At 39.7% G+C, this 15,138-nt stretch overlaps 1 protein-coding gene across 1 annotated transcript; it reads left to right on the top strand.

Moving 5' to 3' along the window:
- Window positions 1–1,698: 1,698 nt before the first annotated feature.
- On the top strand, window positions 1,699–11,857 carry mrps24 (mitochondrial ribosomal protein S24). Its single transcript, XM_061926914.1, has 4 exons — window positions 1,699–1,914; window positions 2,145–2,222; window positions 7,279–7,390; window positions 11,402–11,857. The coding sequence occupies exons 1-4, from the start codon at window positions 1,873–1,875 to the stop codon at window positions 11,683–11,685; spliced, it is 516 nt and encodes a 171-aa protein (XP_061782898.1). The 5' UTR covers window positions 1,699–1,872; the 3' UTR covers window positions 11,686–11,857.
- Window positions 11,858–15,138: the final 3,281 nt, after the last annotated feature.

Raw genomic sequence — 15,138 nt, 5'->3', positions numbered from 1 at the left:
TAGAAACTTTCAAAACAAGAGCACATCCCTTTTCGGACTGTATAAAAAACATCAAAACCCTCATCATATATCATTTATATTTTTATAAAATGATGACTTCTTCAATACATGGAGTTCACTTGTTGTTGCCATATTTAAAAACGTACATGGCTTACTATTCTGTCTATATCCGGTTGCTACATTTTTTAGTCAACTACTGGAAACAGTAGCTAATTAATAGTTCCGTATCGATTTCTAGTTTTTGTCACCGGTTAGAAACTTTCAAAACAAGAGCACATCCCTTTTCGGACCGTATAAAAAACATCAAAACCCTCATCATATATCATTTATATTTTGATAAAATGATGACTTCTTCAATACATGGAGTTCACTTTTTTTGCCATATTTAAAAACGTATATGGCTTACTATTCTGTCTATATCCGGTTGTTACATTTTTTAGTCCACTGCTGGGAACAGTAGCTAATTAATAGTTCCATATCGATGTCGAGGTTTGTCACCGGTTAGAAACTTTCAAAACAAGAGCACGTCCCTTTTCGGACTGTATAAAAAAATATCAAAACCCTCATCATATATCATTTATATTTTGATAAAATGATGACTTCTTCAATACATGGAGTTCACTTTTTTTTGCCATATTTAAAAACGCATATGGCTTACTATTCTGTCTATATCCGGTTGTTAAATGTTTTAGTCCACTGCTGGGAACAGTAGCTAATTAATAGTTCCGTATCGATGTCTAGTTTTTGTCACCGGTTAGAAACTTTCAAAACAAGATCACATCCCTTTTCGGACCGTATAAAAAACATCAAAACCCTCATCATATATCATTTATATTTTGATAAAATGATGACTTCTTCAATACATGGAGTTCACTCTTTTTTTGTTTTTGCCATATTTAAAAACGTACATGGCTTACTATTCTGTCTATATCCGGTTGTTACATTTTTTTAGTCCACTGCTGGGAACAGTAGCTAATTAATAGTTCCATATCGATGTCTAGTTTTTGTCACCGGTTAGAAACCTTCAAAACAAGAGCACGTCCCTTTTCGGATTGTATACATGACAAAACTCGCCGTTCGAGCCGTCAAACTATCTTCCGAGTCGACCACAAGTCGGGTCGAGAATTAAGAAAGTGTCTTTAATGATAAAACGTCAATGTTTGGGACAGCAAGTTTGCATATATTGATGTATGTGAGCTTCCTTCTAGAACAATTCCACATATCCGGTTAGAAACTTTCAAAACAAGAGCACATACCGTTTCGGACTGTATAAAAAAACATCAAAACCCTCATCATATATCATTTATATTTTGATAAAATGATGACTTCTTCAATACATGGAGTTCACTCATTTTTGTGCCATATTTAAAAACGTACAAGGCTTACTAATCTGTCTATATCCGGTTGTTACATTTTTTTAGTCCACTGCTGGGAACAGTAGCTAATTAATAGTTCCATATCGATGTCTAGTTTTTGTCACCGGTTAGAAACTTTCAAAACAAGAGCACGTGCCTTTTCGGACTGTATAAAAAACATCAAAACCCTCATCATATATCATTTATATTTTGATAAAATGATGACTTCTTCAATACATGTAGTTCACTCTTTTTTTGTGCCATATTTAAAAACGTACAAAGCTTACTATTTTGTCTATATCCGGTTGTTACATTTTTTTTGTCAACTGCTGGGAACAGTGGTTCCAATTAATGGTTCCATTTTAATGTCTAAGTTTGTCCAAAATAATGGTAAAGTTTCAGATATGATTTCTTTAACATTCACCAGGTCTTCCATGATGGTTTAAAATCGAAACCTTTGAACATATATCATAAAAAAAGAGGTGGTGACTGTATTGTTAGTTTTATTCAAACAAAGATGGCGGTGTCCTTGCTCAGTGCGGAGTGCGTCAGGCTTCTGGTGAGTCAAATCAAACATAGAATGATGAATAAAATGATATAAATGTGTTTCGTGGACAGAATACTTTTTGTAAACTAGTGAGTCGTGGTTGGTAGTTGCTTTGTTGCCATTTCATACCGTTTAGTTGGTACGTCTTAGTGGCTTGTATTTTACTCAAAAGTCACACCATTCAGCCATCTATTTTCTACCGCTTGTCCCTTATGAAACTGTAATGTTGGGTTTCTTTGCAGGCAGTCTTTAGCAGGTTTAATACTTTGAGGATTTCTCCATCAAGCAGATCTCTTCATGTGACTGCAGTCTGCTGCAAGGTGAGTAAACTTCCATTGACATTGAACAATATTTAGAAAGTTATGGCGTTTTTAAAACCTGGCGAAATTGCATTCACTTCCGGTCAACTTCTTTAATTCAAAGTCAAATAGTGTCAGGTTCAAACACCAAGCTATATATTACACAAGACAAGAAGAAGGAATCGGGCAGAGACCGAGTTAAATTTTACTCATGAGGAGAGACGTATGGGGCTGTGCTTCTCAGTTACAGTTCCGCCCTACGCTCCAAGGCACAGCCCGCGTGCTCCCCTATTTATTCGGGAGGTCCCTAGTTACATCACTGAGGCTGCTTCTGAAGGGAGGGGTGATGCTAGCAGCCCCAGTTAGACACAATACATGATTATTATTATTGTCACCGATTCTGTTCATAACTTTTATGGACAGAATTTCTAGGCGCAGTCAAGGCGTTGAGGGTATCTGGTTTGGCGGCTGCAGGATTAGGTCTCTGCTGTTTGCAGATAATGTGGTCCTGATGGCTTCATCTGGCCAGGATCTTCAGCTCTCGCTGGATCGGTTCGCAGCCGAGTGTGAAGCGACTGGGATGAGAATCAGCACCTCCAAGTCCGAGTCCATGGTTCTCGCCCGGAAAAGGGTGGAATGCCATCTTCGGGTTGGGGAGGAGACCCTGCCCCAAGTGGAGGAGTTCAAGTACCTCGGAGTCTTGTTCACGAGTGAGGGAAGAGTGGATCGTGAGATCGACAGGCGGATCGGTGCGGCGTCTTCAGTAATGCGGACGCTGTATCGATCCGTTGTGGTGAAGAAGGAGCTGAGCCGGGAGGCAAAGCTCTCAATTTAGCGGTCGATCTACGTTCCCATCCTCACCTATGGTCATGAGCTTTGGGTTATGACCGAAAGGACAAGATCACGGGTACAAGCGACCTAAATTAGTTTCCTCCGCCGGGTGGCGGGTCTCTCCCTTAGAGATAGGGTGAGAAGCTCTGTCATCCGGGAGGAGCTCAAAGTAAAGCCGCTGCTCCTCCACATCGAGAGGAGCCAGATGAGGTGGTTCGGGCATCTGGTCAGGATGCCACCCGATCGCCTCCCTCGGGAGGTGTTTAGGGCACGTCCGACCGGTAGGAGGCCACGGGGAAGACCCAGGACACGTTGGGAAGACTATGTCTCCCGGCTGGCCTGGGAACGCCTCGGGATCCCCCGGGAGGAGCTGGACGAAGTGGCTGGGGAGAGGGAAGTCTGGGCTTCCCTGCTTAGGCTGCTGCCCCCGCGACCCGACCTCGGATAAGCGGAAGATGGATGGATGGATGATTATTCAGAATGTAAATGTGCTGACACTCGTGATTTCGCCCTGTCTCTGTTTTGTCTGCGTCGAGGTACTCGATGTCCGTCCTTGGCTGTCAGCAGGCCGGGTCTGGAAACAAACACTGATACGAGACAACTCGCAATGCGAGATTGCCAGTTGTCCCTTTGCCCAGATAGAAAAGTACAACTTCAGCACAATTGATAATAACTATAGCAACGGCCTTTAAGCATAAGAGTTGTGTGATAACATACACATTATTATTCTGACAAATAGGTGTTAAAAACGTTCATTTTTGTCAATGAAACCATACAAGGTTAATATTGTAACGCTTGTTAAACAAAGACACACACATTTTTATTTATTTTTTATTGATTAAATTCATGCAATTAATGTTGTAAGTGACAAATAATCTCTATACACGCATGTTTGGACTTGACTTGTGAGTCACGTCCACAACCAGGAAAACTTCAGCTACAAAAAATCAGTGTGCGAATCGATAAATTTAAAGGTTATTTGGCAGACTCTCAGATAAATCTATAACTTATATTATGACAGGGATTCCAATGAACATTTTACTAACAGTAGATTTTTTGCAGCACAGTTTAAAGCAGGCCAGTACAATTATTTTGCCACGGGGGCCCAAATTTGGAGAAAAACATTTGTCTGGGGGCCGGTATATCTATTTTTAGGAACTCTAATATAAAACCTCACAATAATGTCTGATTGAATGATTAAAAACGTTATGACAGACCTCCTTAAATAACAGAATGGAATAAAACATTTTTTACTGAATGAGACACCCAGATTTACAATATTAACTATGAAGGATAAAACAGTGAATATTGACAACATATGAACGTCACACCTCTCAATCCACATATTTTACAATCAAGCGAAACGCAACAAAAATGCAAAAAACACAGCGAAATATGAACGCAAAGGGTAAAAAAAAACAAAAAAAAACACCTACAATCTGATACATGTGATATATCACTAAGCTTTAGGACTTTGTTGTAAAAATCTCTTTCCGCGTCTGTCCCTGACACCCAAATTTCAGGCTCGTTCTGGAAAAACTCTGTGGAAACGCTCCCCAACCACACTGCTTGGTGCCTCGTCTGAGCTGCTGTGACTAAGATGACCATAGTAATTAATTACCGTATTTTCCGCACCATAAGGCGCCCTGGGTTATAAGCCGCGCCTTCAATGAACGGCATATTTCAAAACTTTGTCCACCTATAAGCCGCCCCGTGTTATAAGCCGCATCTAACTGCGCTAAAGGGAATGTCGAAAACAGTCAGATAGGTCAGTCAAACTTTAATAATATATTAAAAACCAGCGTGATGTGGGCGCGCATGGAGTCGTATATCAACATGGACGGAGCTGCGTGAAAAAAGCCACCCGGCCTCTTCGCGTAAACTTACCTTAACCACTCGCTCATCTTTTCTTCATCCATCCATCCCTTCGAGTTAGCTTTTATGATGACGCCGGCTGGAAAGGTCTCTTTTGGCAAGGTCTTCCTTTTGAATATCACCATGGGTGGAAGTTTCTGGCCATTAGCATGGCAAGCTAGAACCACAGTGAAGGATGACTTCTCATTCCCTGTGGTGCGAATATTCACCGTACGTGCTCCCGTTGTATCCACAGTGCGGTTCACAGGAATATCAAAAGTCAGTGGAACCTCGTCCATGTTGATAATGTTCTCTGGCCGGATCTTTTTTTCAGCTATCTTGTTTTTACAATATGCACGGAAAGTAGCCAGCTTTTCTTGAAAGTCTTTAGGCAGTTGCTGTGAAATAGTAGTCCGTGTGCGGATGGAGAGATTGCGTCTTTTCATGAACCGGAAACCTGTCGCTTAGTAGGAGCCATTTTGTGGTCTTTACAGATGTAAACACACAAAGGAAATGAAACGTAATATCCGCGCTCTTCTTCTACGGGGGCGGGTGGTTGCTTACAGTAGAAGAAGAAGCGCTTCCTCTTCTATGGGGGCGGGTGCTTACCTTGGCGGTTGCTTGCGTAGAAGAAGAAGCACTTCCGCTTCTACGGGGGAAAAAGATGGCGGCTGTTTACCGTAGTTGCGAGACCGAAACTTTATGAAAATGAATCTTAATATTAATCCATATATAAAGCGCACCGGGTTATAAGCCGCACGGTCAGCTTTTGAGTACATTTGTGGTTTTTAGGTGCGGCTAATAGTGCGGAAAATACGGTAGATGACCATAGTAACTCAGTAGGTTACCATAGTAACTAGTATTCCATGTAAAAGCATAGATTCCAACCATTGATATACTTAGTATAGTTGAAGACTTACGGTCATTAGAAAACATGAGTGCACATCATAATGGCAGCTACACTTTACATCTTAAACATCTAAAAAAATTATTTGGGAATGTCCAGCGGGCCAGATTGAAAAGTTTAACGGGCCGCATGCAGTGTTGGGACTAACGCCGTTAGTTTCGGCGGTAACTAGTTATCTAACGCGTTATTTTTTATATTCAGTAACTCAGTTACCGTTACTACATGATGCGTTACTGTGTTATTTTACGTTATTTTTCATGTAGTATCGGCTAGAAACAGAAGATCTGAGTGTGTTTTATTGCAGCGCTGCGGTGGAAAAGAAAAGGCGTGCTTTGTGTGGGTGGGGGCAGAGGGGACTCCCATACCGCAGTTGAGGAGCGCAGGGGAGACGTTCCTCCAGGGCGTATGTACGTCTTCGGGGCTAACAACCTTCACTTTACCCGGAAGTGGGTCTTTACAGCTGAGGGTGAATGATAAGACGGGCGGTTTGTTGCAACTTTGTGACTTTATTGGACGCAGCCATTCACCAAGCTAGAGCACCTGCACGCACTCACTGTCGCCGGTCCCTCACCTCTCTCGCCAACTCACTCACTGACGTCACTCACCTCACATGCTGTCATATCTTAAAGGGCCACACACACACACACATACGCTACTCTCATAACAACTAACAAGACATCATGGAGAAGCCAGAAGTCGAGTTTTTTAACATGGAGACATTCTCAATACTTTTCTTTTGTCGAGCACAAAGAAAATAACATTTTAGTTAAATGTAAGTTGTGTCTTGGATCAAAGATCCTATCTACTTAAAGTTAAAGTGCCATTATGTTGCAGCTATTTAAAATAGTTTTGTCAATTTGTTCTGGCCTGAAATAAATTGGCCTTTTGAAACATATCTTTGTCTTTGTGTGTTGTATGTAGAGCACATTGCTTAGCAGAGTTCAGTGATGCAAATGCATGTCAAGTTGATCAACACATTGTATTATTCTCCAGTGCAATAACAGTACTGACATGAAGGCTAAAAGGGCATTAATGGGAGCCTTAAATAAAAGGGGGAAAAAAGAAGTAACTAAATAGTTACTTTTCACAGTAACGCATTACTTTTTGGTGTAAGTAACTGAGTTAGTAACTAAGTTACTTTTGAAATAAAGTAACTGTAACTAGTTACTGGTTTTCAGTAACTAACCCAACACTGGCCGCATGTGGCCCCCGGGCCTTAATTTGCCCAGGTCTGATTTAAAGATCGTAAACTTGCCAAATGTTGTCAAAGCTTAGCGGCGCGAGTACTTGTTCGATCTGAAAAGGTTGTGGATAATGGAGGATATTAGTATTAGTACAGTGCTGATGAAAACAAAGCGAAGGCAGTTACATTTTGAAAACAGCCGTCTGATTTGTCGCTAATCGCATTCCGCAATGACCACCGCGTGGATCCAGGCAGCGGCGAACACACGCGCGCCCTCACACTCCTTCTTGGACTTTCTGTAGAACCAAGCTGCTCGGGCCCGAGTGGGGAAAGGAGACCGACCTGTGACCTACGAGCGGGCTCTGAAACCGCATCACATCGGCCACCGCAAAGGATGGCTGTCGCAGCATACCAGTAAGTCCCGCTCTCACTGGTGCAACCGCAGGGATGTTTGACACTGTATTTTTCATACTTTATAAAAAAAAATCTGTGTATTTTACAGTACAATTCTGATTACTGAGTTGCTAGTTTTTTTTACTGTAAATTTTGTTGTTTTGCAATATATTACAGTAAATGGAAAAACAGTACCCACTGTATTTTGTACTGTACAATACTGGCAGCTTAGTCACCAGAATTTTACTGTAAAATGTGCAGTAGTTTTGACAACATTACTGTAAATAGAAAAACTGTACCGCTGTTTTATATACTAAAATACTGGCAGCTTAAATGCCAGAATTTCAATGTAAAATTTTTACAAAATATTACTGTAAATGGAAAAACAGTCCCACTTTTTTTACAGTAAAAAAACTGTCAGTTTAGTTGCCAGAATTTTACAGTGGTTTTTAAAACATATTACTGTGAATGGAAAAACAGTCCCATTGTTTGTTTTTGGTAATAAAACAAAAATGGCAGCTTCGTTGCCAGAATTTTCAGTAAAAAACTGGCAGCTTAGTGGCTAGAATTTTACTGTAAAATTTTTTACAAAATATTACTGTAAATGGAAAAACAGTCCCACTTTTTTACAGTAAAAAACTGGCAGTTTAGTTGCCAGAATTTTACAGTGGTTTTTAAAACATATTACTGTGAATGGAAAAACAGTCCCATTGTTTGTTTTTGGTAATAAAACAAAAATGGCAGCTTCGTTGCCAGAATTTTCAGTAAAAAACTGGCAGCTTAGTCGCTAGAATTTTACTGTAAAATTTAGTCTTACTGTAAATAGAGAAATAGTCCCACTGTTTGTTTTTTTTACGGAAAAAACTGGCAGCTTAGTCGCCACAATTTTAATGTAAGATTTAGAGTTACTGTAAATGGAAAAACGGTCCAACTATTTATGGTATTAAAAAAAACCTGGCAGTTTATTTGCCAGAAATTTACAGTGGTTTTTAAAACATATTACTGTGAATGGAAAAACAGTCCCATTGTTTGTTTTTGGTATAAAAAAAAACTGTCAGCTTAGTTGCCAGAAAGTTCAATAAAAAACTGGCAGCTTAGTCACTAGAATTGTACTGTAAAATGTAGTCTTCCTGTAAATGGAAAAACAGTCCCACTGTTTTTTTTAACGGTAAAAAAAACTGGCAGCTTAGTCGCCACAATTTTAATGTAAAATTTAGAGTTACTGTAAATGGAAAAACAGTCCCATTGTTTGTTTTTGGTAAAAAAAATAAATTAAAAAAAATGGCAGCTTAGTTACCAGAATTTTCAGTACAAAACTGGCAGCTTAGTCAACTACAATTTTACTGTAAAATTTAATGTTACTGTAAATCATACTTGCCAACCTTGAGACCTCTGATTTCGGGAGGTGGGGGGTGGGGGGCGTGGTTAAGATATATATATATATATATATATATATAAATATATATAAGAAATATTTGACGTTCAGTGAATTCTAGCTATATATATATATATATATATATATATATATATATATATATATATATATATATATATATATATATATAAAATAAATACTTGAATTTCAGTGTTCATTTATTTACACATATACACACACATAACACTCCTCTACTCATTTTTGAGTTAAGGGTTGAATTGTCCATCCTTGTTCTATTCTCTGTCACTATTTCAGAACACACACATTATACAAATATACATTATAAAATCAATAAGAAAACGGGTGCTCTAATTTGGGAGTCTGAATTAGGATCAGAAGTTCCTATATAAACATTGCGTACTCACGTCGCCATTTTGTATTGATTACTGCAGCTGTGCATTGGATTCATTCACAAATACAAACTACAACTCACAAACACTTTAGAGTTAGGCTCCACCATCAGAATGTGTACTGAAACTTATAAAGATCACATGGATATTATTCAGTGAGTTGATTCACCAAAACTAACCTGTTATACAGGAGGAAAAAGCACACAGGATGTTTCAATTGTTCACAGACTGGTCGCGCTCATCAGAATGACAAGACATTTCCGGTCTGCAAGTGATAGCATTCAATTGGGAAGAAACGCCCTACTGCCCCCTACTGACCAATGTGAATACTGATAAATGTGTAATGACAGCTCCAAAAAACGAATTCAAACCACAAAATAAAATAAATAAATCAACACAAAAATGTGACACATGCATGTACAGTAGATGGCAGTATTGTCCTGTTTAAAAGTGTCACAACATTGCTGTTTACGGCAGACGAACTGCTTCACGGTAGACGAAAACTTGACTGCTGTTGTTGTGTGTTGTTGCCACGCTGGGAGGACGTTAATGAAACTGCCTAACAATAAACACACATAAGAAACCAAGAACTCGCCCTCCATCATTAGCTGTTTATATTGTGAGAAAGCGGACGTGAGAACAGGCTGTCAACACGTCACTCAGGTCTGTATGGAGCTGGAGGGGGCGTGGCCTCCAGCTCCGCCTGAATTTCGGGAGAAAATTTGTCCCGGGAGGTTTTCGGGAGAGCCGCTGAATTTCGGGAGTCTCCCGGAAAATCCGGGAGGGTTGGCAAGTATGCTGTAAATGGAAAAACCATCCCATTGTTTGTTTTTGGTTAAAAAAACTGGCAGCTTAGTTGCTAGAATTTTACTGTAAAATGTAGTCTTACTGTAAATGGAAATCAATCCGGCTGGGGGTTTTTTTTACGGGAAAAAACTGGCAGCTTAGTCGGCAGAATTGTTACAACATATAAATGAAAAACAGCACCACTATATTTGTCAATTCTGACAACTGAGCGACTTTTTTTTTTTACGGTAATAAAAAACTGGTAGATCTTTTCCATTTACAGTAATACAATATAAAACCAACAACTGTACAGTAAAAAAAATGCAGCTTAGTCGCCAGAATTTGACTGTACAATGTGCAGTAGTTTTGACAACATTACTGTAAATAGAAAAACTGTACCTCTGTTTTTTATGCCAAAATACTGGCAGCTTAAATGCCAGAATTTTACTGTAAAATTTTTACAAAATATTACTGTAAATGGAAAAACAGTCCCACTTTTTTTACAGTAAAAAAAACTGTCAGTTTAGTTGCCAGAATTTTACAGTGGTTTTTAAAACATATTACTGTGAATGGAAAAACAGTCCCATTGTTTGTTTTTGGTAATAAAACAAAAATGGCAGCTTCGTTGCCAGAATTTTCAGTAAAAAAACTGGCAGCTTAGTCACTAGAATTATACTGTAAAATTTAGTCTTACTGTAAATGGAAAAATTGGGGTTTTTTTACGGAAAAAACTGGCAGCTTAGTCGCCACAATTTTAATGTAAGATTTAGAGTTACTGTAAATGGAAAAACAGTCCCATTGTTTGTTTTTCTGTAAAAAAAAAAAAAAGGCAGCTTAGTTACCAGAATTTTCAGTACAAAACTGGCAGATTAGTCGCTCCAATTTTACTGTAAAATTTAATGTTAATGTAAATGGAAAAACCGTCCCATTGTTTGTTTTTGGTTAAAAAAAACTGGCAGCTTAGTTGCTAGAATTTTACTGTAAAATGTAGTCTTACTGTAAATGGAAATCAATCCGGCTGGTTTTTATACGGGAAAAAACTGTCAGCTTAGTCGGCAGAATTGTTACAACATATAAATAAAAAACTGGTAGATCTTTTCCATTTACACTAACACAATGTAAAACAAACAACTGTAGAATTTACAGTAAAAAAAATGCAGCTTAGTCGGCAGAATTTTACAGTAAAGTGTTTGGTTTTTTTTTAATTTTCAGTAATATGCTGTAAATAGCACTTTAAATTGTATTTGTCATTTTTACAATGTACTGTTTCATGAATAATTTGCTTTAAAACCTCAAGTCAAGCAGATATTTTTATTTTAACAAAACATTTTATTGGATAACATTAAAGCTAAAAATGCTGGACATGATCTTTTTTTTTCTGTCAAAAAAGGAAACATTTAGTAAGAAAAGAGAGGATACTTTATTGCCACATTTTTTTCCCGACACCTGTGCCTCTTCCAGGTAACCTGAAAGAAGAAGACGGAGCAGCAGACCGGGCCGTGGAGGACATGTTCATAAGGAGGTTCATGTTCGGGACTTTCCACGGCTGCCTGGCCAACGAGGTGGTGATCAAGAGGCGGGGCAACATGCTGATCGTGTGCGCCTTAATGCTACAAAAGATGCCGCCGCATAAATTCTACTTTTTACTCAGCTACTCGGAGGCGATGCTGTCGCACTTCTACAAATGTCCCGTCACCATGGAAATTCAGACGCTGCAGCAGACGCAAGTCTACAAGTATCTGTGATCGAGAGACTTTATTTCTTCACTTCCTGTTTGCTGTCACGAAACGCTAACGCTTGCTGTTCTTTTCTGCAACTCGTGTGTGTCCGCTCACATGATATTTGGAACATCGTGGGCGGTGAACGGTCACACAATCTTTGTGTGCGTAATAAAGAACTCGAGGGTTGTTAATGTTTTATTGACTTTCTCAAAGTGGCTCCGGCGTGCGTCTAAGACGAAGACAAAACATGAGGATTTATATTCCCTTGGATTGCTTTGATCACAGTTTAAATGTTCACAGTCAACACCGCAGCAAAAAGGCTGCAAAATTACGGAAAAAAAAAATATGAACATTAAAAATCTTGAAATAGGTAGGATTTTTTTTTTTTAAGTCTCTGAGACAAAATTAACATGATCAGTAAAAGTGAGGAGGCGGAGCTAAATGTGGAGCTTAACCTGAGGAGTAAAGTCAAATGTTTCACATCGTCACATACAGGTAAAAGCCAGTAAATTAGAATATTTTGAAAAACTTGATTTATTTCAGTAATTGCATTCAAAAGGTGTAACTTGTACATTATATTTATTCATTGCACACAGACTGATGCATTCAAATGTTTATTTCATTTAATTTTGATGATTTGAAGTGGCAAGAAATGAAAATCCAAAATTCCGTGTGTCACAAAATTAGAATATTACTTAAGGCTAATACAAAAAAGGGATTTTTAGAAATGTTGGCCAACTGAAAAGTATGAAAATGAAAAATATGAGCATGTACAATACTCAATACTTGGTTGGAGCTCCTTTTGCCTCAATTACTGCGTTAATGCGGCGTGGCATGGAGTCCATGAGTTTCTGGCACTGCTCAGGTGTTATGAGAGCCCAGGTTGCTCTGATAGTGGCCTTCAACTCTTCTGCGTTTTTGGGTCTGGCATTCTGCATCTTCCTTTTCACAATACCCCACAGATTTTCTATGGGGCTATGGTCAGGGGAGTTGGCGGGCCAATTTAGAACAGAAATACCATGGTCCGTAAACCAGGCACGGGTAGATTTTGCGCTGTGTGCAGGCGCCAAGTCCTGTTGGAACTTGAAATCTCCATCTCCATAGAGCAGGTCAGCAGCAGGAAGCATGAAGTGCTCTAAAACTTGCTGGTAGACGGCTGCGTTGACCCTGGATCTCAGGAAACAGAGTGGACCGACACCAGCAGATGACATGGCACCCCAAACCATCATCCAACCATGCAAATTTTGCATTTCCTTTGGAAATCGAGGTCCCAGAGTCTGGAGGAAGACAGGAGATGCACAGGATCCACGTTGCCTGAAGTCTAGTGTAAAGTTTCCACCATCAGTGATGGTTTGGGGTGCCATGTCATCTGCTGGTGTCGGTCCACTCTGTTTCCTGAGATCCAGGGTCAACGCAGCCGTCTACCAGCAAGTTTTAGAGCACTTCATGCTTCCTGCTGCTGACCTGCTCTATGGAGATGGAGATTTCAAGTTCCAACAGGACTTGGCGCCTGCACACAGCGCAAAATCTACCCGTGCCTGGTTTACGGACCATGGTATTTCTGTTCTAAATTGGCCCGCCAACTCCCCTGACCTTAGCCCCATAGAAAATCTGTGGGGTATTGTGAAAAGGAAGATGCAGAATGCCAGACCCAAAAACGCAGAAGAGTTGAAGGCCACTATCAGAGCAACCTGGGCTCTCATAACACCTGAGCAGTGCCAGAAACTCATCGACTCCATGCCACGCCGCATTAACGCAGTAATTGAGGCAAAAGGAGCTCCAACCAAGTATTGAGTATTGTACATGCTCATATTTTTCATTTTCATACTTTTCAGTTGGCCAACATTTCTAAAAATCCCTTTTTTGTATTAGCCTTAAGTAATATTCTAATTTTGTGACACACGGAATTTTGGATTTTCATTTGTTGCCACTTCAAATCATCAAAATTAAATGAAATAAACATTTGAATGCATCAGTCTGTGTGCAATGAATAAATATAATGTACAAGTTACACCTTTTGAATGCAATTACTGAAATAAATCAAGTTTTTCAAAATATTCTAATTTACTGGCTTTTACCTGTAAATCCTTACGTGGTCTTGCCCCACCTTACCTCTCTGAGCTGCTCCATCTCTATGCCCCCACCCGGTCCCTCAGGTCAGCTGATCCTGGAGGTACCCAAAACAAAGCGCAAGCTCAGAGGGGACAGAGCTTTCTCTGTTGCGGGTCCCAAACTCTGGAACGATCTCCCTCTCCATGTGAGACAGGCCCCTTCTTTGGCTATTTTCAAGACCCTTCTTAAAACCCATTTTTATTCACTGGCTTTTAACCCAGCATGAGACTTTGAACTGTTTTCAACTTTTAAACTGTTTTTATCTAACAAACTGTTCTTAGGGTAATTAGGGCCCGCATGGCCCATTGCAAAAGGACTCCCTTCGAGTCCTTATGCAATGGGACATAAGGACCTATTGTATTTGTAAGGTTTTATTCTTTATTCTTCCGCCGCCACATTAAACTGTAATTTGACCCACTTAACATGCTTCAAAACTCACCATATTTGACCCACACATCAGGACCTGCGAAAATTGCCTTTTTAAAAAAAAAAAACCGAACCACAAAACTCAAAATTGCGCTCTAGCGCCCCCTAGGAAAAAAAAAAACTAGACTGCCTGTAACTCCCACTAGGAAGGTCGGAGAGACATGAAACAAAAACCTCTATGTAGGTCTGACTTAGACCTACATTTCATAATAGTACATTGTCGGGCTAAAATCAACAGGAAGTTGGCAATTCCCCCTTCAAGACAAAAAAGTACTAAAAACAGTCACTTTTGCCTCTTTGAGCTGTAATTTGACCCCCTTAACACGCTTCAAAACTCACCAAACTGAACGCACACATCAGGACTGGCAAAAAATTGCGATCTAATAAAAAAACCTAACCCCAAATTTAAAAATTGCGCTCTACAGCAATTTTTGAATAAAACGGAGAAAAAAACTGCTCCTCGGAAGAAAAAAATGACAAAACTGCCTGTAACTCCCACTGGGAAGGTCGGAGAGACATGAAACAAAAACCTCTCCGTAGACCTACATTTCATAGATTGACAACCCCCAGCAAAAATCAACAGGAAGTTTGCTATTCCCCCTTCAAAACAATTTTTTTGTAAAAACCGGTCACCTTCCTTCAAAAACGAACTCCTCTGAGCGCGTTTGTCGTTTCGCCTTCAAACTAACACAGGAGAGAGATTGAACCCTTGTGATTACAACGACAGAAGCGCTTTTTTCCTAACTGCTCCGGTTTTGATTTTATGACCCTTCAAAGACCCGCTGCGCTGATGCTGCTGCGCTGCTGTTTTTTTAAGATGGCTGCTTAAAAGCAGGAAGCACCAACGTGCCCACACAATGCAGACAAGGTAGGTACACTAGACAAAAGTCTTGGGACACTTCAGACTAAAAGTAGACAAAAGTATTGGGACACTTATGA

The sequence above is a fragment of the Nerophis lumbriciformis genome, linkage group LG32, assembly GCF_033978685.3.
Source record: "Nerophis lumbriciformis linkage group LG32, RoL_Nlum_v2.1, whole genome shotgun sequence".
Lineage (NCBI taxonomy): Eukaryota > Metazoa > Chordata > Actinopteri > Syngnathiformes > Syngnathidae > Nerophis > Nerophis lumbriciformis.
This window is presented reverse-complemented; position numbering and strand designations above follow the sequence as displayed.

What these genes read in the sequence shown, in the direction of transcription:
- mrps24 (XM_061926914.1), top strand. Translation starts at nt 1,873, where the DNA reads ATGGCGGTGTCCTTGCTCAGTGCGGAGTGCGTCAGGCTTCTG. An exon ending in CGGAGTGCGTCAGGCTTCTG is followed by an intron (nt 1,915 to 2,144) that starts GTGAGTCAAATC and finishes GTTTCTTTGCAG; the next exon opens with GCAGTCTTTAGCAGGTTTAA. An exon ending in TGACTGCAGTCTGCTGCAAG is followed by an intron (nt 2,223 to 7,278) that starts GTGAGTAAACTT and finishes GACTTTCTGTAG; the next exon opens with AACCAAGCTGCTCGGGCCCG.